This window comes from Glandiceps talaboti, chromosome 22 (genome assembly GCF_964340395.1).
Source record: "Glandiceps talaboti chromosome 22, keGlaTala1.1, whole genome shotgun sequence".
NCBI lineage: Eukaryota > Metazoa > Hemichordata > Enteropneusta > Spengelidae > Glandiceps > Glandiceps talaboti.
Genome location: NC_135570.1, coordinates 10,222,822 through 10,246,971, shown reverse-complemented (window position 1 = coordinate 10,246,971; position 24,150 = coordinate 10,222,822). Strand labels below are relative to the sequence as shown.

Sequence of the window (24,150 nt, the reverse complement as noted above, 5' to 3'; positions counted from 1 at the left end):
ACCATCAATGACTAGTACACAGGTCATTCAGCTAATTCAAAGGATTGAATGTTTACACATGGACATCAAGTCAGTGACTGAGTGTACACAGTGCCTTCAATGACTATTAGAAAAGTAAATGCATTTGAAGGGTTGAACAGTTTACATTTTGTTGTATTTTTTGGAGTGAAAGCAATAGCAAGAAATAGCAAAAAGTTACATCCATAAAAAATCAACAACAAAAAAATCCCACATTTAACAATAAAAGCATTTGGATTAACATCATTATATACAGAAAGTAAAATCTATCTAATTTCTAAAGGTATATTATTGAGACTCTCAACCCAACTTATTGTACAAGGTACAAATGTATGGATATGTATGCATGTTTTACTTGGTTTTCCCTTTCTGTTACCAGGGTTCCAAAACCTTACCAAGGACAATCGATTATTAAGTGTATGATACTTACAAATCTGAGAAGACAGACATTTTCTCTGAGTGCTCCAATACAACCTGAGAATCCAAGTATAAAAATAATGGCACCAACAATGATAAAGATGAATGCTGGATCCAGGACAAAGTTTGTCAGTGATGTGATATTGCTGAATGTACCCTAAAGTCAGTGGAGAAAAGAAGAACAAAATTACACATCAAGATATAGATGACGGATACAAAATAATGTAGTTCTGATTACATACATGTACTTTTCACAAATACAGGATTTTCTTACAGTTTAGGGTATAACATCTTCATTTTTTGTGTTATTTTGAAACCGTTTGATTATCATGTAATTTTCAAGATATTTTTTTTTTTCAAACTTCACAAAAATTGGTTCAAATTGGCAGAAAAAAAATTAGAAAGGATGACACAATCAGAGCTACACTATTCTTTTTATTTAACTGAACAAGACAAATCCATCAGATTCATAGAAGACAATCATTCACCAATGTACCACCCCATCTCACCCTCACCCCCACCCACTCCACTCCCCTTTACCCTCCTACCCCCATTTGAATACACAACACCACATGAATAGTTCCTACATATAGAATACAGGAAAACCCCACTTGTCAATATTTCTACAAATAACTGTAAACCATGATAAAATTGTGCAATTTTACAGTCTTCAACTACAATGTACTTCTCAAAGACTACGCTTACAAATTACTAAGCAAGGTAAAATTTATTTAGAGGCATTTTAGCCAATACGGATTTTCATGTTTTTGCTTTCCAGCGAAATAAGCAAAAAGAAATCTTGCACAAAAAATTTCAAGGTTTTATAATATTCTTAGTAAAAAATCTTCACATAATATACACATACTCTAGTATAAGATATGATATTTGACATATTTGAAACCAATGAAATCCATACCAAGACATACCATATCTGTTTTCACTGTAAACAAACTATTTCCTCTAGACATGTAAGTTATGAAAACTGAGTACACACTATGAAAGCCATCCTACTGAGGTAGCAAGTGATATATAAACATTGACATACTACTCTGGCAATTGAGGTCTCAGGTTTTAAGATAAACACAAAATTAACTATTGCTGTTTGATATGGTACACAAGTGGGCCATAGCAGTGTCCTTGTTATGTGGATATAATACCCCTGTGATTAAGATAATGTAAACACTGGATGTCTCCAAAAATGTACACTGCAAGATCATTAAAATCATTAGAACAACTCACAGTCACTTGTGAGCTAATATTCTATTCCAGAATGGTATTATTCTAGTCCAGGATGATACAAAATAACAACGTTATTATGATATTTCAAAAAATACCACTAGCGGTCATTGTTGCAATATATACACAACAATGACCGACAATGGTATTTTTTGAAATATCGTACATGTACCTATTAATGTCATTATTTTGTATTATGATCATCCTGTACTGGAATAATACCATTCTCAAATAGTATATTAGCTCACAAGTGACTGTGGAAAAGCTACCCTATTGAGAGTACAACTCTATTTAATAACTGATACCAACATGCAACAACAATAGTTTTAGTTTGTGTCTACATTTATCCTAGTAAACTGAGACCTTGGTTGCCAGAGTAGTAAATGAATCATAAATCAATTCGTAAAGTTTCTGTTTTGGGTGTTAATACACAAATCTATCATTTCCAACGTGTAGTATATTTTTATATTTGTTTCCATTGACATACATACATGTGCTATTGGTATGTGATACCTGCCCTTGTTATACTATAATTCAGCAGTCAAAAGAATACAAAGTGGTTGGCATTTTTGACTAGTTTCACATCTCAGTAGACTTGTGTTAGTATAACTCAATATCAAATATACACAAACTTGTTGCATTGAGTTATATACAATATACATAATAACACAAATTTTCACTGTAATTATACACAATTTAAATAGAGTTCCATAAACAACTTGTACATAGTAGAAGTTACTAGCATTATATCTTTTTAGGGTGTGTACAAACTAGACTGATTTTGACAACGCCATCCTCTCTGTATTGTACAGTCTTCAATATAAAGTAAATACTGTCTTTTTGCACATGAGGTACTTGTAAGTTGTAGCTGCATGATTAAACCACCTCGACTCCACCAGCAGGGTTGTTGCGTCTTTTAAAACAATTAAAACTTTACTTTGCTCAGTAACATATCTTTATCCTTACACTCTCTCACAGCCTCGGGAGCATCACTAGCAGAAAGGGGCTATTTTGTATGTACCAATATCTACCACATACATCCTTGTACTGTGTGCCCTCATTGACTGTATAGGGCCAACCATAGGGAACATCGCAATATCACAGTGGTTTACACGTCAATCAATGGTTAGTCCTATTTATTCAATGAGGGTTCACAGTACAAAGACATTAGATAGAGTACAAGTATGTGATAGACATAGGTAAACAAAACTGCCGCTTTCTGCTAACGATGTTCCCTAGGTTGTGAGAGAGTCTAATCTATCCTATGCATGCTATATTTAATTAAACATCCGTATAGGTTCAAATGAAAATTTCTACTCACAGAGCCAAAACAATTTTTTGAAAGTGAATTTCAAATTGTAGTACACCTGTGATGACGTTGACAAGAAATCAGTGAAAATTTGGAATTCATGTCTAAAAATTTGTTTGACTGTGAGTAGAAATATTCATTCTGGTATCTGTCTAGTTGTAGCATAGTGTAGAATGGTTAAAATCACAGTGGTTTAATATATACAATATGTGTCATGCACATGTAACAATCTGATTAGAATCTGATGTGTTGAAGCAGCTAGATGTCTTTATTTCCATCGTTTTGTGTCGTTTGTTTTGTTCCGGGTGGAAAGACAGCAATCACCCGGAACTAAACAAACGACACAAAGCGATGGAAATAGAGGTAAGTAAAGACATCTAGACGCTTTCACCACATCAGATTTTAATCAGATTGGCACGTGTACATGTATGTATATGCATTTTGAGTGACAATTATGTGTTGGTTGAGGGCAGTATACCCTGTATCATACTTCACCTAAACATACATGTAAATCTACGGATCAATGTCTATACTGTACATTGTACGTGTTATGATTCAGATATCAATTCTTTCTTTGTTGGGTACTTGTTTGTTTATTATAAACTATTAGCAACAAGCTTGGTTCCCCTGTGGTGAAACATGAAACACAAATAATATATAGCCGAGAGTCACAGGTCATAAACAGTCTGGTTTAATGTAATCCATCACACATTTCACTGGTTTGAACTTTCACTGTGTCATGTAATTACACTGTAAATCTTATGGTAGCTAAAGCTGCACCTTTCAAATATGGGTAATATTAATTGTACAGTGCACAAGCCAGGTTCAACAAAAATATGGAATATATACTCTACATCATGACAACACACGTCTATGTCACGACAGCATGTATCTACGTCATTGCAGGTTCTGCTGTGTTTGAAATAAGACTCAAAACGCTCTAAATTGCCATTACTTTCCCTGATTTTTTTTTTATATTACTGGCAATGGTAAAGTTTTATTATTCCCCAATATTTTTCTTCATTCAGCAGAAAATACTCGTCTAGTGACTCATAGTGGCAAGGCCCCTTAGGTCACTCATATTTTCCTTGGTGAAACTAGAAAAAATATTGGGGAATAACATCTAATTATAGAACCATTAAGCTGTCACATTGGTTATTTTGGAAGTGTCCCAAGAGTCCCAAAGTACACTGTTTACATCACTATAACAGTTGGTGTTCACTGATTGGTTGCACAACTTTTTGTGCCGACTGAGGGACTGACCATGCAGACGTGTTTACATGTAGTTAGAGACCTTGCTGGCATCCAGACTATATACCAGTATGCAGCTGCAGAGTTCACTTGTATTACATGTAGTAAACAAACTTACACTGTAAAGTATTTATATCTACACGTAGACCAGCTGTGTTCTACATGTGTATACACACTATATAGAAGATCAACATGTCAGTTTCAAGGAAAAACAAACAATCTATGTGTCTTATCCAAATTACACTAAATAACACATATCAACTATCTTAGCTTTAAGTTCTGTTTGTACATCAAAATGGCATTAAAATTTATTAGATTTCAATAAAAATTCATCTGTTTTGGTAAACCATTGTTATCAAATTAAACTTTTGTTCTAAACACAAATTTGAAAATTGTATCTGAAATTTTTGACAGTACACTTCAGTCTTTATTAGATAAATATTAGATACACAATAACAATACAACATTAAGACAATTTATGTCATTTTATGGGCTAGGAACATCATACTCAAAACTTATATTATTACAATGAGATTATGTACATAATCAAAATATCGTTTAAATTATTTCATCTGTAATAATGAGTACAAAAATGGCTGTAAAAGTAAAAAAAATTAATATCTTAATGTATTTTGTTTTATTTCATTTTAGGATGGTCCAAATAACCAATATGACAATCAAGTACTAGCTAATACATATTTAAAATTCAATTTTACATAATCATCCCGGTATCGGTAAATGAAATTATCTTTTTCATAATTTTTGTTCATATATCGAGTCAGACTTACTTATATTGTACTTATGTCCCAAGAATACTTGTCTATTAATCTATCATCATTTCACAATTTATAATGTATTGACAAATAATTACAAAATGTAAAAGATCTCTATGTTTATTTGCCACACTATTTACATATGGATATCAATCCAGTGTAGTCACAAAACAAAATTAACATTCAGGTCATTTCAGTTAAAAAAGGACAATGAATTTGATTCAAAATGACAAGAATTTGCTCCCAATGAGGTTGAATTTAAAACATTTTATTTCTACATTTTAGTCCTGTACAAGTACAAAGAACCTTTGTCAAGAATCTAAAAATGAATAAAATAAAATTGGATAATAAATAAAATGTTTAAGGATTAAACTTTTTCAGTTAATATATGTATTTTTATCGAGAAAAAATAACTGAAAAATATCAAAAAGTTACACTGATACTATTGAGTAGTAATAACGTTGAACAGATGGCGTACAACTGGACTATAAATGAAATTAGATGTATAGTGTAGTTGTGAGGGTATTCTGTTGTTGCTATGGCAATTATAGCCTTTGCGTAAATCATTCAAAGCTCTTGAAATGTTGCACAAATGTTTGATGTCACAAATCCTAAGTCCTAGATATAATTGCTGGCTGAACTGATCCCATATACAATCTCTGGCTCACTGTCACACATGCATGTACACAACCTGTGATCCACACAATGTCCTCACTGAGACACACAGGTATTCATCACACACTGAGACTGGATACTATGACAGAGCCCAGGACACGTGAGTGCAAGTGTGGCGTACTCATGGTAATTTACATAAGTGCTAGCATGCAGTGTTCTCTGTGGCCAAACTTTCGAGCAATATTGCAAAAGTACTTTCGCAGGATCGTGTTCCATGGCACATACTAACGCAGATGTGATCAACTATAACCGCAAAATGGAAGTGACTGCAACCTACCTAGAATGAGCCAGTGGTAAAACATTTCAAAATAGCGCTATTGAGAAAGGACCTATCAAAACATCCCCTTCAACGGGTTAGAAATGTTACATGTAACATTTTGAAACTGATGTGTTTTAGGGGTCAGTGTTTATCTAGACATGAATTTGGACATTACTTGCTCCAATTTCAATAATATAATTATACAGCGTTGAAATATTTTGTGCCCAAGGGAAGAGATAAAATTAATTAATAAATAAAATAAAATTTTATTACATAGGTCAGTGACTTTTATTAAAAGTGTTAGTTTACAAATAAATACATGTATATGAATCACGCATCTCATCATGGGTGGTACACAAGTACTTTCAGATTCCATCTACCAACAGTATCAAATACCAGAAATCGAGCATGTGTAGTCCACGTATGCCAATGGCAAAATATATGGGTGTGGCTTTTTTCAGGTGGGGAGAAAACTGAATTATTTTGTAATATGACAAAAATTTACCAGAATATTTATATGACCTTCTAAATGAGGTCTATTTTTATGAATGAAACTAAAATCGATTTGAACTGGAACAAAAATTTATAAAATTACAAAAAATTTGGTTCAAAATTTTGGCAGGAAAATATTTGATATTTCTATAACAAGGTACAAATCACCATCCCACCAAAATATCACAAACATAATTTTCTATAATTCTTGGCACATCTTATTGTCATAAAAGACTTTCGTACCAACCAAACTTGTCGATAAATTTTGTGTCTTTGATTATAAATTGAAACATGTTTTTACAACTAAAATTGGGATATTGTTTCCCGTTGCTGGATATGTGGTTGGTGTTACAAAAGCGTTAATGAGAATGGAATATCTTTTAGTAAGACAACAGTGTAGCCCGAAATCCAAAATTTCCTGTTTGCTAATATGTATAACATGATTTCAGCCTTGCCTGAATGCACCAAGAAATCTGTCAGAAAGGTTAGTACTACATGTATACAGGCCATGATTCATTCAAAGAAGCAAGATACATTTGTAAGAGGTCAAAGGTTAATTAGATTGTTTAAATGTCGTACTATGATTAATCATTTGTCATTCTGTATGCACACATTACAACATCAACTATTGATCTCATTTTCCTACAAATTGTACATTTAATGATGAAAAATATATGACTTAAACGAAAAAATACATCAAATGTACCCATGAGCAATCATGGAAAAGAATGACAGCTGTGAGAAGAAGGATAAAAGTTGACTAATTTGGCCAAAAATCTCATTTTCTGTTGACTACATTTTTGTGTTTTATAAGTTGTTAACATACATACATACACACATCAGCAAATGTGCACACACACACACATATACAGACAGACAATTCACCATGCTTATAGCACTACTGAAAAAGTTCAGTTGAACTAAAATAACATGAAATTACTTGGCATTTTCACTTTAATACAATTTCACTGGGAGAATAGTTACATTTCCCCATAATAAATTTCTATTTTTTTCATATTTATTTTATTTTATTTTATTTTATTTTTTTTGGGGGGGAGAGAAAGACAATTGTGGACATATTTTTTTAAGCAAAGCTCCTTCCTTGCTACAGTATCGATGTTGTTAGGTATATGTCTGGACATGTCTTACAAGTTCTGAAAAGATATAAACGATACAATATATGTATTGATGTGTGTGTTTTTACGTATTCACAGCTAGAGAGCACCCTATTTATTCTTAAAGCTAGCTGGAGGACATATTTCAAGTTGCTTCTAGCTAAGCTTGTCACCCCATGAATTATACAATGGCTTTATATGCTAGAAAGCACAAAGCAGGTTTTGAAGGACTGACTTAAACATCTTGAGGGAGTACTCTAGTCTAATATTTCTCAGTACAATTCTTGATGTAAAGGGAATGACCTCCATCTCACTGCAAATACTTAATATGCATAAACAGTCTGATCCAATGTTTCCATGACGACCTATCAGTAATTATTGTCCTGTTCGTTCTATTCATTAGTCACATCAAGATTAACTTTTCTTTCTGAAGTAAGGACAAACATCAATATAGTTCAACATAGGATAAAACACTACATTCTTTTAGTTAGGCCTCAGATCCCTCCACCCCACCCCACCCCCACCCCCCTTCTGACTTTAAATAATTGGATAATCGTTTCAGACAGCACAATCCATTTCAAATCAGTATGTAGTAGTATGTAGTACAATGCACTATGAATATAAAGCCAGTATGTAGTGAGAAAAATGCTCTTTTATCGACACTAATGTATTTTAATGCCATGCATTGACTTGTATAGCAAAAATTCTTCCATTTCTCAATTTCACATTGTTTAGAAATATTTGCATTTAGGAGTACAAAACAGATCCCATTAAAAGTAAAATTGTTTTTGTCGGATGTGAACTAAAATGGCTCAAATCCCCACCCCCAAACTACGAAAATCATGTTTTTTATCCTACAATGAACTATTGATTTTGTCCGTCTTGAAGTAATACGAAGTAAATAACATCTTAACAATATGTCATAGTTGACAATATCAAGACTAAAAGTTAAAAAGAGTATTTTTCTCACTCCATACTGACTTTGTATTCATAGTACATTGTACTACATACTGCTACAGACTGATCCCAAATATGCAATCAACTGTTCCAACAATGCGAGAAGAAAACTATGATGTCAAATAAGGTGTGTATCAACATTAACATCATACTAGTCTAAAAATAGTTTATATAATCAAGTTTTTATGTACGTTTTTTTTCGCTTGAGTAAAAGTTCCTAAACTCAGCTTGAGCCAGTTTAACTCTATGATGTCATGACAACTTTGTGAGACAGTTTGGGGAAGAAGACACTTTAAGCACAACTGGAATATTTGCATTTACAGGTGAAACCAGTAAAACTCTACCCAAGTCACTGACATTACCTGTATGAGTTTGAACTGTTTTCCCAGAATCTGTTGCAAAGATTCTAAAACCCAAAAGGAAAACACTAAACATTGGAAGTCAAGTGTGTAAATTGTACAAGATTTCCTCAAAATAAATGGTACACTTTGCAAAATTTAACATGGACAGTAAAAGCTCATTTTCAGATTAACTGTATGACAAAAAAAAAAGAACTGCAAGGTTTACCCCACACTCATGGAACTCAATACGGAATGAGTGATCTTCACACAAATGCTTCCAGTAGCAACAATACCAGTGATCATCAAAGTTTTCCATTCATTTCAAAGTTCAGGAAAAGAACACATGTTAATGAGATTGTCTTTATTCTTACTACATGTAGTAACTAATACTGACTTTAATACTTGTCATGGATGCATTAATGTGCACTCTAACAATAACATACTGTTCTTTAAAGTTTATCATTTCTACTGTTTGTATTTTTAAATTACCAAACCTTTCACTGTATACAGGTTGGATATATGATTCTGGTATAAGTCGAGCCTTTGGTTTGCTAAGATAGGCGTAAACTAATTCTGTTGTTCTTCAATGTGGTAGAAGTTCCTCTGTTGTACAATTCTAATCACTCTGTGATCAAGATAGTGTCATCGTCGCAAACCACGGCCTCTTTTATGGCATCGTCCAAAACGCACTGTCTTGTTATTTCGCAGTATGACATAAGAAATAACAGCTCTGATTTGCAAGAATGGATAGTGTAAACATTGGAAGTCCCAAAACAGTACACTGCAAGTTCATGGAACTCTGTCAATAAAACTCTGCAATGGCTCCCAACTGAGATTATAATAAAACCAATGTCCATTCAATAGCTTATCACTTTTGTATCAGCATGTTGCGGGCAATAGTTTTAGTCTGTGTCTATCTTAGCAAACCAAAGGCTCAGTTACCAGAGTAACACCTTTCCAATTTAGTCATTCAATTTATTGAACTAAGGACATACTATCTAAAGTTATTTTTTTCATCCAATATCACATTATTCACAAAAGTTTTCTTATACTTCTTGGACATTCTTTGTTATTCCTGGTATTTAAATCCTTGTTCAAATTTGATTATGTTTCACAGAAAATCTCAAAAAGAAATGACAGTGAAAAGTTTAGTTTACAATACATATACTTTATCATATAGTCTAACTGGTACTTGGAGTGATCGACAGACACATGGCCATGCATTGCTATGGAGCCATGTTTTACATATTCATATATATACCTGTGAATTACTTCACTGTTACTTTTCAACATACATTTCAACTGTTTTTACTGAAGAAGATAACGTGATTAAGAATGGCATTAGTTCGTTTTGATCTTCAGATGGCAACCCATTTTTTTCATATTCAAACTTTGTTGGACAGTATACTGCAATGTTGCATGTCATTATGTTCAAGCAAGCAAAAACCATGTTACCATTTGAAGCAAACTCAAACATTCAATGCTCATCCACTTGGATATCACTTTTGTTTATAGTTATGAAGAAAAAAAACAGATAAAACTAAGCAAATTGACCGACATGCATATCTAAGCGCAATATGCAAATTAGGCGATAATCATTAGGTTACTTTTAAAACTCATAAGAGTAAACACTTAACAAGTGTTGACTTACAATCTTAGATATCATGAAGTGTTCTATTTACAACAAGTGCTTGCAACTCAAACGTCATTGATTTGTGACTTTTTTACATGTAAACAGTTTTTTGTACTCAAGAGTCAAAAGATTACTTGTAACAACAAGTGCTTGCAACCCACACATATCAAGAGTTTAACACCCCTACACAAGATTCAACCAATTTACATAAGTGCTTGTGATTTGCATATTTAGAGAAGATTAACATTTTTCTCAATAACAATTTCTTTATATTATTTTAAATTGATAAACTTTAGACATTGCTGGTACACATCCTGTAACTTTGCCAATGACAGTCAAACCATTTGAATCTATTTTACATCAAAACAAAATGGACATTAAAATATGTTCAAAATGTATTTTTCCACTTTTCTATTATCTTAGTTTCTAGTTTATTTCCTAAAATAAGTCACGGTCTTTTTCCTAAATTGTATAATATGCAAATATTCAATATAAAATCATAAAGACATACGAAGACAGGAACTGCAAAAAGGCATCTGTATTCTTTTTAAAATATTTTTATGACTATAAAACACAGCTTTATAACCTACTTTTAAGTTGGAATAAATAAAGAAATATTGAATAAAAAATAAATAAATAAATAAACAAATAAGTAAATAAATAAAGGTCCCATTTGACATTGAAGCTGCATGTATGTACTAAGTTATATAAAGTGTAAATCATCGTCTATTCCCTGCCTCAGTTCTTTTCTATATACTGCCACAATCTATCTATTCCCAGTGGTTTTCTTCCTTTCAAAGTTTGATCTTTTAACTCTTTCTTAGCCCATGTTTAACATTCTCTACTTCATTTTTTTCTATCCTAAAGCCTATTATATGCATTACTACAGAGATTAAAGACTGCATTGAAAGAACCACAATCATTGGTCCTTGGTTTAAATATCCCCTTAGTATTACTGACAGACTAGTCATGTACAGTTTTAATTTTTGTTGGAAAAAAGAAAGTCTAAGAATTTCATCAAAAGGTTGAATTAAATTTTATAAACTTTTCATACTTTTCTCTGTAAATCATTTTTCTTATCGTATTCTGTCATGGCAAAGTATACTGACAGGTTTGTACTAGCAATGTTGTTTGTTACCATAGCAACAGTAGACTATGTAACATATTCAAGACAACAATACCTTTTCTGTCCAAGCCCAGATACCAATACCCAGGAAAAGTCCTCCTGCAAGCTGTGTAAGACAAAAAGTTACAATATATTATATATAAGGTATTAGATGTTTATGAAACAAAAAAGTACTCCTCAAAGACAAGATTACACACTACAGTGTTAATATATATATGAAAATCAGTTTCCCCTTCAAGTAATAGCTCAGGCAGTGGCCGCTTTGCAGTGGCTCAATAACTAGTACGCATGCACGTCCTATATACTATGCGATATTTTTGGGGTGGTTTTACCCAAGGATGCATTGCGGCGCAAAGACTACGCATGCACGTTCTATATACTATGTGCATTCTCCATGCAAAGGACACTATCTACAATATCATCATGAGGCAGCCAGTCACAAATGAATCTACCCTGTGCAAGCTTATGGTCTTTACCTAGTTATGATATTACAAAAAATAAATTCACAAAAAATACTATATTTTAGGATGTACAATGTACATGTACTACTACTAGTATTTCATTGACAAATTTTGTGCAAGGTTTGATTGAAATCAACATGTGCCAGCCTTGTCAGAGATATGCATGGTCATGGACAGACAAACACTGCATACACAGGAAAGACAGAAATATGGACAGATGGAAACAGTTGTTGTAGTTGGGTCCTCCAGACAAAATTGAAATATGCAGTACCACCAATATTGAGGCAAAACTTCTTTGACATTAGTTTACATCCCTGTCAATCTCTTCAACAACACCATATTTGTGTTAAAATGTCAGTTTATTAATAGTCAACTAAAATTTACTCTCCAAGTTATCCTGTGTCATAAATATAAGTAATATGATTGTAGGAAGGGCGTTCACACAGCCAGCATACTGAACTGATGGCATATAGGCTGTAGCCCACTTGAAATGTTCAATGTATACACATGTACTGTCAACAACATTTAATACAGTCATAGATATCATACATAAGGCACAATGTTCTTGATAAAGTACACAAGCCTAGGTGGTGAAGTCATACAGTAGTTAATGTTACACACCGTCATGTGACATTAGTCATTAGTTTCAAATTGAATCTTCAGCTACATGTGTAACAGTGTGCATAGGCCCCGGCTTTAATGATAGCCAAATTTTGTTGTTGTGAGTCAAAATGAGAAAAAAATGGCAAGTCACCACATAGTAAAAGACTGTGAACACCAAATTTTGGTGCGTCACTAGAAATTATGTGCGTCAGTACAATTGGCTTAGAGGGCACAGTACTGAACACATCTTTGATACTTACACATCCAACCTATGCATGTCAAGCAAATAATGACTCATCAAAATTTGGTGTTCCCACCCTGGAGTTCCCACACAGGCACTTGTTTCCTATTCCCACACAGGCACTTGTTTCCTAGGATACATGTACATTGTAAGTTCCTGAATACAATAAAATATAACTAATATTGAGATACTTGGCAAATAATATTATCATATCATATTTCGTGGTGTGTGGAATTACATGAACCTAGAAACCTGTGTTATTTTATCCCTGTCATATATTATTTGCCAAGTATCTCAATATTATTGATATTTCATTTTATTGTATTCTGAAACATATCTCGGGAAACAAGTGCCTGTGTGTTCCCACATCCCTTACTATGCAGTGAAAAGTGTGCCCCTATCAAAGTCAACTTGACACACTACTAATGCACAGCTATTTCTCGTGACCCACCAAAATTTTGGAGTTCCACTATCACTTACTATGTAAATTTTGTATCTTTTATCAGAGGACACACACTCTTTGATTCTACAGTTGATTCAGTATCCACGTAGCACTTTAAACAGTTTTCTACCAAATACAACATCTAATGTAACTTCAGTAAGTTCATAAATCATGCAATAGTAGAAAGTGGCATATAATGCATTAAGACAAAACACTATGTAAGTAAGCTTTCACTAGTACAAATATGTACATTGTCACTTTTACGGTAATACAACTATGTACAACATAGTTACACCCAGGTTTTGGATTAGAACTCTCTTTAAGCATGGACAAAAGACTCATGCAGGCTTGCCACACAAATTTACCAATGGCATTTAGTATATGACACTTTCAAATGACAAACAAGGAAATGAACCATCCATCAATTGACTACATCAAGACAACCACAAGTACATGTACAATATAGTTACTACTATACCAGTGAATTGTTTATTCAGAAACAATATACCATCAGCTGTATTTGTTTTACAATACAGACACAATCAATAACAGTGGATCACATGATTAATGACACTCCTGACCATAATTGCTCATAGACATGATGTAAATGGTACACTCTTTATGATCTTGTTACCATAGAGACAGACCATATAACCATGATGAACACATACTGTGGGCAACATGTGTTGTTTGGGCTTTTCACAACTGGATATTTACAGCTCTGACACTTGAGAAAAATAGTTTTTATTCTTCAGACCAACAAGATCTGAAAGAATTATACTTGAATATCCATGTGATATATCACAATAACTGTCATTGTCAATTTGGACCAATGTTAGTGATTCAGAAATAATTACAGGTGTTTTTTTGGCTAAATATTTGTTTCTTGTTTTGAAAACAAATCAATCAATCCATCTTTCTGTCGATCTGAACAACTGTTTTAACTATGTCACTCAACAAGAGAAAGAATGAAACATGAGTATGTGTTTGTGATAACAGTATTATGATCGGATTTTACATAAATTTGCGTTTTCGTTGTCCAGCAAAATAAGGTAAAATAAGTCTTTCTTTAGTGAAAATGTCCATGTTTGCATACATGTACAATATTTATGGCTAGTTGTCTGGTTGGTTTCCAGGCAGACAGACAAAACACACAAGGTTTGTCAACTGACCCATAACAGACTAACAGCACTTTACAGCAGCCAGCCTGGAATAATATGTGGTATTACACTTATAAGTATTTCAGTATGTACATTGTTGTACATGTATGTATTGTTTACCATAAGGAGATTTATACATAGCAACAGTTGACTGTGTTTACTGCAAGTAAATAGCCCAATAACTGCACTTGGAGTGGTGATTATTTTCATTTTTATGTATCATAATATACCAATTAACACTCAAGCCAGGCTGCCTATCATATTTTACGCATTCCACCACACCCCCCCCCCCCCCCCCCATTCTTTCTACCCCTCCATCATATTCAATATCTGGGCCATCCCTATATTACCCCTTCCACCAATCCCTCCTCTATATCTTGGGTGGGATTCCACCATACCCAATTCCTCTACTACGCCTGCCATCACACCCAAGTACCGGGTAGTTGGCCTCTTCAGAAATTCCACCACACCTGGGCCATCAATATAACCCCTTCCATCACAGCCAACCCTTCTATACCTTGGGCTTCCATCTCACTAAATCCCTTTATACTAAAATGTACATGTACATGTACCCCTTCAAACCACTAAATGTATTTGAACATGCAAAGTGTGCCATTTTTTTATAACAATTTGTACCAGAAAATACAACATAAAATTTTACAAAATGCTATACTATTATAATGTGTAAATATTCAGTATTTTCAGTCACAAGGTTATATGAACAATTTAAGTGTATAAATCCCTGTAATACATGTATAGACATGTATACAACGTTTAGTGTATGCTATGTAACAGCTGACAAGGTCTCTACAATAAGTCACTGCTTTACTCAAAGTACTTTTATAACAAGCCATTGAGAATGACATAGTCCCCGCTATGATTGGGTTTTAAGGAATTAGCACTACTCTGATCACGCAACAACACTTGTGAACCTAAATCAAACAGACTTAGATATGCTGTGTCTGCTTGTCGGACATGGAACATGCCTACAACAATAAAGGATTGGTCGGGATCATATCAATATGAAAATGGATATGCAAATGTATGTCATAGAACACTGTCCTAATAATACCAACTCTGAATGAGATCTGTTCAAGCATGTCTGAGTTGGCTTTGGACATGGAAAATTCACAAACAAAATGGCTGCCAGGCAGCCATATTGGATCGTATCATGACGAAAATGGATATGCACATGTATGTCATAGAACACTGTCCTAATACCAACTTCGAATGAGATCTGTTCAAGCATGTCTGAGTTATGGCTTTGGACATGGAAAATTTGCAAACAAAATGGCTGCCAGGCAGCCATATTGGATCGTATCACAATGAAAATGGATATGCACATGTATGTCATAGAACACTGTCCTAATACCAACTTTGAATGAGATCTGTTTAAGCATGTCTGAGTTATGGCTTTGGACATGGGAAATTTGCAAACAAAATGGCTGCCAGGCAGCCATATTGGATCGTATCACAATGAAAATGGATATGCACATGTATGTCATAGAACACTGTCCTAATACTAACTTTGAATGAGATCTGTTCAAGCATGTCTAAGTTATGGCTTTGGACATGAAAATTCACAAACAAAATGGCTGCCAGGTGGCCATATTGGATCGTATCATGACAACAATGAATATGCACATATATGCCATAGAACACTGTCCTAATACCAACTCTGAATGAGATCTGTGTGAGCATGTCTGAGTTATGGCTTTAGACAGGGAAAATTCGCAAACAAAATGGCTGCTAGGCGGCCATATTGGATCGTATCATAAAACAAATTGACGTGCATATGTATGCCATAGCATGTTGCCCCTGTACTAAGTTTGAAAAAAATCGGTACAGGCATCTCCAAGAAACGGCTGCGGACGGACGGACGGACGGACGCACGGACGCACAGACGCACGGACGGACAGACGGAACCCAATCCATAAGTCCCCGTTCCGGACTTCGTCCGCGGGGACTAAAAAGTATGAATACAAAATGGTTGAATCATTTGTGTAGAGGTATAAATATATATCTATGGATGTTATAGAATAAAAGGTCTGAGTCCTAGTAAGTTTGTTTCCAACTCATAATTTCTAGAATAAATATGAAGTTCTGAAAAGTATCATGTCAGTTTTGTCTGTGACATCATTGCTATGCTCTTACTTCTGTGTTACGGTTGCTAGGCTGATAACTGTGTTACAGTTGCTAGGCTGATAATTGTGATATGGTTGCTAGGCTGATAATTGTGATATGGTTGCTACGCTGATAATTGTGATGTGGCTGCTAGGCTGATAATTGTGATATGGTTGCTAGGCTGATAATTGTGATATGGTTGCTAGGCTGATAACTGTGATGTGGTTGCTAGGCTGATAACTGTGATGTGGTTGCTAGGTTGAAAATTGTGATATGGTTGATATGTAAAGGAATGCTATCACCTAGTTGACATACATTTAATAACTTTGTCATAATAATATCGATAAGCTGCACTACATGTAGCTTTTGGTTTAAATTGTATTTCGTAATTTAACGGAATAGAATTCAGAATTAAATGAGTGTATTTGATCATGATGATCCATGAACTTTTTTATGTCAAACATTCATTTTTATTTTAAAAAGTAGTGAGTGTGTGATGTAAAACTCTGTATTTAGGAAAAAAGTGGCTGCCATTGACGGTGGCTAGCATCGATGTGTACATGTAAGAGCTTGGTACCTGTACATCATACATTTGTATGTCACCTTGTCTACTATGGATATTTTCAATACTAATCTCAACACAGACTATATCTAGATGTCCCCTAATCTAATACATCATATTTCTACATCATCGATTTCAGTTGATTGACTACATCGCTATCACACATCCAGTACTTAATGAAACCTTTCTGTATAATGAAAATTCCAATATAATCATTCACAAACCATAAAAGTCTAGTACAGTGGTAGATAGATCAAATCTACCTGTTAATACAGAGCTTCAACAAATTTAATTTGGGTCACTAACCCACAATATAATTGGATTCAGTTGATGGAAACAACACAAATTTGACGTTATCCGCCAGGTGCCAGCTATTTTTATAATACCAGGGTTCTAAAAACTACACAAAATAAAAATTAAACATAATTACTGTGGTATTTCTAACACTTATAATAATTATTCAACAATGTACAAAGCGGACTGGTCTGTTTATTGATTAAATTACCGTACTGTCTTTGGATTGACAAAATCTATAGTTGGACCAATCATTGCACTGTAACAGTCATGTCAGAATGGAACTTACATTATAAATGCTAATATGTATATTATTTAGCTGTTTACATTAGAAAACAGTAAATTTAACCAATATTTGTAAGTGATATTAACTAGGGCTGGGTTAAAGTTTTTTACATTAATCCGAAACTTCTATTTCAAATTGTAACTTATGTCTTAATCTCATCATATCTTAGGTTGAAACCACCTTAATATTTAGTCATAACTTTGTTACTTCAATTTCAAATCAGGCTTGTTAATTTAATGTTTTTCTGAATGTAACCTTCCAAGTAAGGACATCATACCCCACCTACATGTAGTCTGGATGCCAACGTGATCTCGAACTAAACCATGTCTGGTCAAACTCCCTCAATTAGCACAAAAACCTGTGTTCATCCAATCAGTGAACCCCAACTGTTATAGTGAAGTGAACAGTGTATAAGTAGCATCCTGAGCTGACAAATACACTATATTTGGACATTACATAACTGCCCCAATAAACACCAACTTTATGAGGGACTGTGATTGTGGCTAGAATTTTGTGATTGATTAACAAAGACATGATGTTAATGACTGTGTGGGTGGCTGTGGATGAATTTTTAATTGCATCTCAGGCATCGCAGGACTTCTAGAGTAATGACTTTGACTACACTGTGGGAGATGTAAATGATAATGATACTGTACAGGAACTAGACTAACTCACCACCCCAATCTTTCCCACATAATCATAAACCTTCCTTTCCAAAGCCACAGAATGCTAAATTGGTACGCTAAATTAGAATGGTAAATTTGTTTATAAAGCTATGAATTTCAGACAAGAATTTACATGGCCGCTTACATGAGTGAACAAATCCACTGGTCCTGGGTCCGGGACTAGCAATTTTACCTTGTCTGGTCTGTCGGACCAGTACCTTACTGTTAATAACTATGTTAAAAAGTCATCTGAACATACAGGTTCATAAGCGCAAGATTTAATGTTTCACATTAACGGGACCTGGGACCACTAATGCTTGGATTTTTTTAAGGCACTGGTCCGGGGTCCGGGACTAGCGAATTTTTTTTTTGGCAGACCACACAAATTTTACCTTGTCTGGTCTGTTGGACCAGTACCTTACTGTTAATAACTATGTTAAAAAGTCGTCTGAATATACAGATTCATAAGCGCAAGATTTAATATTTCACATTAACGGGACCTGGGACCACTAATTCTTGGATTTTTTTAAGGCACTGGTCCGGGGACCACAAGTTCACAAAATAATATGTTCACCCTTGGACGCTTGATATTACTTGATAAGTTTATAAGTTTCTAGTCATTTTGTAACCTGTTATACTGTATTCTGTTTTTCATTACATTTTGTTATTTTGGTCTGTGGCCTAAAGACGAATAAACAAATATTACTACATTAGATTCTAGAATGCTACAGACATACTCTAACTTAATATGATTTTTAGAAGTATTTTCGTAGACAAAAATTGCAGAAACCCAATTTTCATTTATCACATTTATCAAGGGGGCATTTATAATATAAAAAGACTAGGTTCTCCATTATTTTGTTAATGAAAACACTGAGTATTTGATTAAATTTATACTGTAGATCGAAGACTTCTCTTTCATATCCGGACACCACAAAATTACATTCAGTATACATTTAACAATATTCTCTGTTGAATAACTTCTATCAATCAATCTGTCTTGCGTATTTTTGTCTGTAATTTGTGTAAAGTAATTTTCTAATGTCAAAATTCTAATAAGCCATAAATTACACAAGGGTAACTGTCTGATTTGTACATTGTTATTAGCACTGATGTATCTAACATGTAGGTGTTCCTTTGTGTGTTTACAGGCCAGGGATTCAATCCCAGGTTTTCACATTAGTGTTATCTTACCAGTGGAGTTGTATGTATTACATAGGATTATTCTTTTGCTCTACACCAATTTTTTCTATGGCTCTGCCAGACAACTAATTTTATCATCTAAATTTTAACCAGATTATTTGAAAATCAGGTAACAATTACCAGTGTTTTGTGGTAAGTAGGTAAAATCTACCTGAGTGCTCCTGTCATTTTACTGAGGTTCCCCACCAAAATGATAGTACAATGTATTGGAAACTATGACAGATTTACCATATTCTCCCATTCAGTTACCTGAGTTCCCCAACCTTAGCCAAAATACTGAATCCATTGCTACTGCTATTTTCTGTCATTTTCCTAAATATCTTTAGGTGACATTTGAGAATCACCTGGACCTGCTTCAACCTTACTCAAACATTTCCACATCATTTCTTGTCTATATTCTGTATCGAACTAACAATAAATCTTGCATGCTTCACTGTGTGTCCGGGATATAATAATTAACACAAGTATATATCCGGAACATCGATGGACATCTAACCACGAAACATTTTTGGTGGCTGGAGTAATCTGTCACTATATAGTTTACATCATTTGTGAAAACAAGCACTTGGATTACTTTTATAAGTTATTTATTTATCAAAGTACTTCTTATTATATAAACATATCTGTACCACAGATTATTTCACACATACTGGTGGTATTTGCACTGTAGTGCAATATTGAAAACATTATTGGTACCTGCCTGCATGCAAATGATATGCAAATAAGGACGCGATCATTCGCTCTACACAGTGTCATTTAACGGAAATTTCGGACACAAAACATATGTAACAACAGAACTGCATTTAGTGACAGTGTAAGTACTCAGGGGTATGTGCACTCATGCTTGCAGTGTTTTCTGCTGCACTTTCACTTGCTACACTCATGGAAGTATGCCTGGGGACACCTCCTGGGGAGCAAAACGACAAACCTTTGTGGGTGTGAACAGTAAATTACCATAACGCTTCAACTTTTATTTACATGTGTCCTTCTGATGTCAGAATCAGTCACACTGAATCAACAAGTGTAAATCAATGTACAATCAATCTGTCATTTTTACAGCTAAAAACACTAAATTTGTGAACTAATAATAATTTATATCATCACCAACCATAAATGGAAATAATGAATTACATTAATTTTACAAATTATTACTCGTTTCAAAAAATGTTTGTCGTCACAGGGCGTCAGAAGCAAGCAATGGATGAAATACCAAAAAACTCACACATGTTCAAACTCCGGGTCAAAACTAGATGTCCAACAAATTAACCAAATACACGTACCAATCGTACTATTTTTAAACGCTTGATAATTATATTTCTGATTTCTAAATTTCCACGATGGACAAAATATTGATTTTGTAAATGCTGACTTTACGAGAGTTTGTAACAGCGGATGAACACAGAATGATGGCTCATGGGTCCTATGTTTACAAATGTAACAGTTACACTGCAGTGAGTAATCCACGGTAGGCTACACGTACCACCCATTACACCATTTCACCTTTGTCGCTATCCCGAACTGACACGGATCGTCTCGTATTCCCGTGGTGTCGACACGATCTACGCCTAACACGTTGACACTTAGATTCACGTTATCTCGTGGATGTCATATAATTTCACACAACATTCTTTTTTTCCGTTTATTTTTGGTAAATTTGTAATCGCACACAATCCTGAAGGATACATCCATCAATCTGTCGAAGACCTTGGATCGGATGGGAGTAAAATTAAACGTTTTGACTTACCCAAAATATCACATTAAAACCAAAGAGAAGGTACTTGACACAAAGGCTAACTTCTGATTCGTCATGTGGAGATCGTCTTTTCGCCATGTCGTGCTAAGAAATCATTTAGATCTATCTGTACAATTCAGAGCCGAGAGACACAGCTGACCAAAACACAACCTTCCTTCCGCTTTGTTGAGTGAAAGTGGTTAACTAACAGATTACCGCTAGATGGCGCTGTTGTCTTCCGCGAGACGCCTAAATGCATGCTCGTGATCACAGGGGCGTGTAATATTGCATAGATTGTTGTTTTCCAGGTCTACAGACTAAATATAACAACCTTTTGAATATATATTCCTACCTGTATAGGGAAAGAGAGAAGGGAAGACACGATTGTCGACCCTGTATGAACTCCTCTGTACGTCTAGCTATTTTGAATAACCCGCTCGTTGCCGATTGGCTGCTCGAACTACGCCTACGTAAAAAAGACCCCCTAGCTTACCTGAAGATTAGACGCATAGCTACAGTAAGGAATGACTTCCGCGTTCGAAACAAAAAGGGATTGTTTCATCAAATTTACCGTATTTCGACCCAAAACGTATTCATGGTTTATACAAATCTTTTTGGCGATTTATGGTGGACCGAGTCAGCCTAAATATATTTCTCTCTCTGGAAACGAAATGTCTACGGAAGCGTATTAGTGCCAAGTTGTAAGGAAAAAAATAAAATTTCAAGTAAAATCTCGTAATACGAGATTTCAATTCTCGTAATTACGACTTTTTTCTCGTAATTACGAGTTTTCAATTATCGTAATTACGAGTTTTCAATTCTCGTAATTACGACTTTTCGATTCTCGTAATTACGACTTTTTTCTCGTAATTACGATTCTCGTAATTACGACTTTTCTATTCTCGTATTTACGAGAATCGTATAGCGTAAAGACATTTTGATTCTCGTAATTACGAAGCAATTCTCCGGTAAGTTGATATCTAACTGGGAAAATCACACTGCCATTTTAAGTATATAAGCAACAGCTGAGTTCTCAACAACACCCGATCATCGGGTAGTAAGTACATTTAAGGTGAACTGAACACTCTAATATAAGTCCAGTGAAATTACATAACACCTATAGGTTAAAACAAGAAATGGCAATGAAATAACGTGTTCACATATGTACACACATATACTGGATGCAACAAGAAGTTAGTAGGTTCACTGCAATGTTTAAACAGGCAATCTGTCAATGAACTTAGCCAAATAATAAACACAAAACAAGAATTCCAGAAGAACAACAAGAATTCTTCATCAGCAAAGAATTTGTTCAAATAATGGAGTCCAATATTAAACATATAGATGTTCTTCTGAAATTCGGACACAACTCCAACTTATATCCAATGATGAAGATGTAGGGAAACTGTCCAATACAAGACAGGATTACGACTGATGAAGGACCTAACGGCCGGTCCGAAACGTCTTAAAAGAAGGATCAATAAAGTTTCTATCTGGGGAGTCTCGCCAATGTCTTCCTACTAACACCCTGATATACCAGGGTCAATAACCTCGACAAACCGGTCACTTGGCTAACTGACCCTCATCAAACCAATATTATTATACCATACCAAATACATATATTCAAGTATTTATCAACCGTGGAAAAGGTCTCCACACATTTTCAAACTTGATCGAACGACCTACGGTGCCACGTTATTGAATTTTAAATTTCAAAACCGTATAAATCTGATTTACCTTAATGAAGAAAATTCTAAACTAAAGTTGTGAATTTTACCAAATATCAGATGGTAAATACTATTTTCTTCAATTTCAAATCCATTATTGATTCATTTTGCCGACATATAATGAAAGAATATTCTTCGCTGTTTTAATGCACTCGATTTTTTTTTAAAGAAACGAAAAACGCAATCAAATCATACAAACCGTTTACCGTGTCAAACACTCTATAGTGCATCTGCTTAGTACATCAAAATCATAAGATTCAAGGCGTGTCTGAACAATTCAAAAATTCAAAAATAACAAACAATAAAAAATCATAATTTCATAATTACGACAATCAAAAAGTCGTAATTACGAGAATCGAAAAGTCGTAATTACGAGAATCGAAAAGTCGTAATTACGAGAATCAAAAAGTCGTAATTACGAGAATCGAAAAGTCGTAATTACGAGAAAAAAGTCGTAATTACGAGAATTGAAAAGTCGTAATTACGAGAAAAAAGTCGTAATTACGAGAATTGAAATCTCGTAATTACGAGATTTTAAATTTTATTTTTTTCCTTACAACTTGGCACTAATACGCTTCCATAAGTGTCAGATTCACAGTCACATGTGAGCTAATATTCCATTCCACCATTTCCAGGATGGTGATATTCTAGTCTAATATGGCTGTCGACAATAAGACCTTCAAATCCCCCGGAAGCATCACTACTTTATGGGCCACCAAAAATGAAATTAATTTCAGTATACACAGATTCACAGTTTGACATAGTAAAAATGCATTTGTATTGGAAATCGTATAAGTATACTCAACAGGAAGCTGTCGTAAACTTTTCGAGATCCATGGTTCCGGGTTTAGTGATGGCCGTGCTTCTAATTTTGAAATGTAGCGGTAATCTGACGTCATTAGTCAACGCCTCTTTCTTGGCCAATCAGCAGTGAACATTAGACGGCTATGTCATTTGACCTGCCTTTGACATACAGAGGACTTTATACAGCGCCCGCTCATTGTAAAAGGTCTATTTTTATCGTTACAAAAGCATTTTTGCCCCCCAG

At 34.4% G+C, this 24,150-nt stretch overlaps 1 protein-coding gene across 1 annotated transcript in view; it reads right to left on the bottom strand.

Moving 5' to 3' along the window:
* The window catches only part of LOC144452200 (tetraspanin-5-like), a 30,296-nt gene extending 8,740 nt beyond the window's left edge, over positions 1-21,556 (bottom strand). Inside the window, exons 1-3 of the mRNA XM_078143250.1 lie at positions 21,388-21,556; positions 11,658-11,708; positions 449-592 (exon numbers count right to left, since the gene is read on the bottom strand). Of these exons, the coding sequence (XP_077999376.1) occupies positions 449-592; positions 11,658-11,708; positions 21,388-21,474 (282 nt within the window). The 5' untranslated portion in view covers positions 21,475-21,556. The remainder of the gene's footprint in view (positions 1-448; positions 593-11,657; positions 11,709-21,387) is intronic.
* Between the last annotated feature and the right edge of the window lie 2,594 nt (positions 21,557-24,150).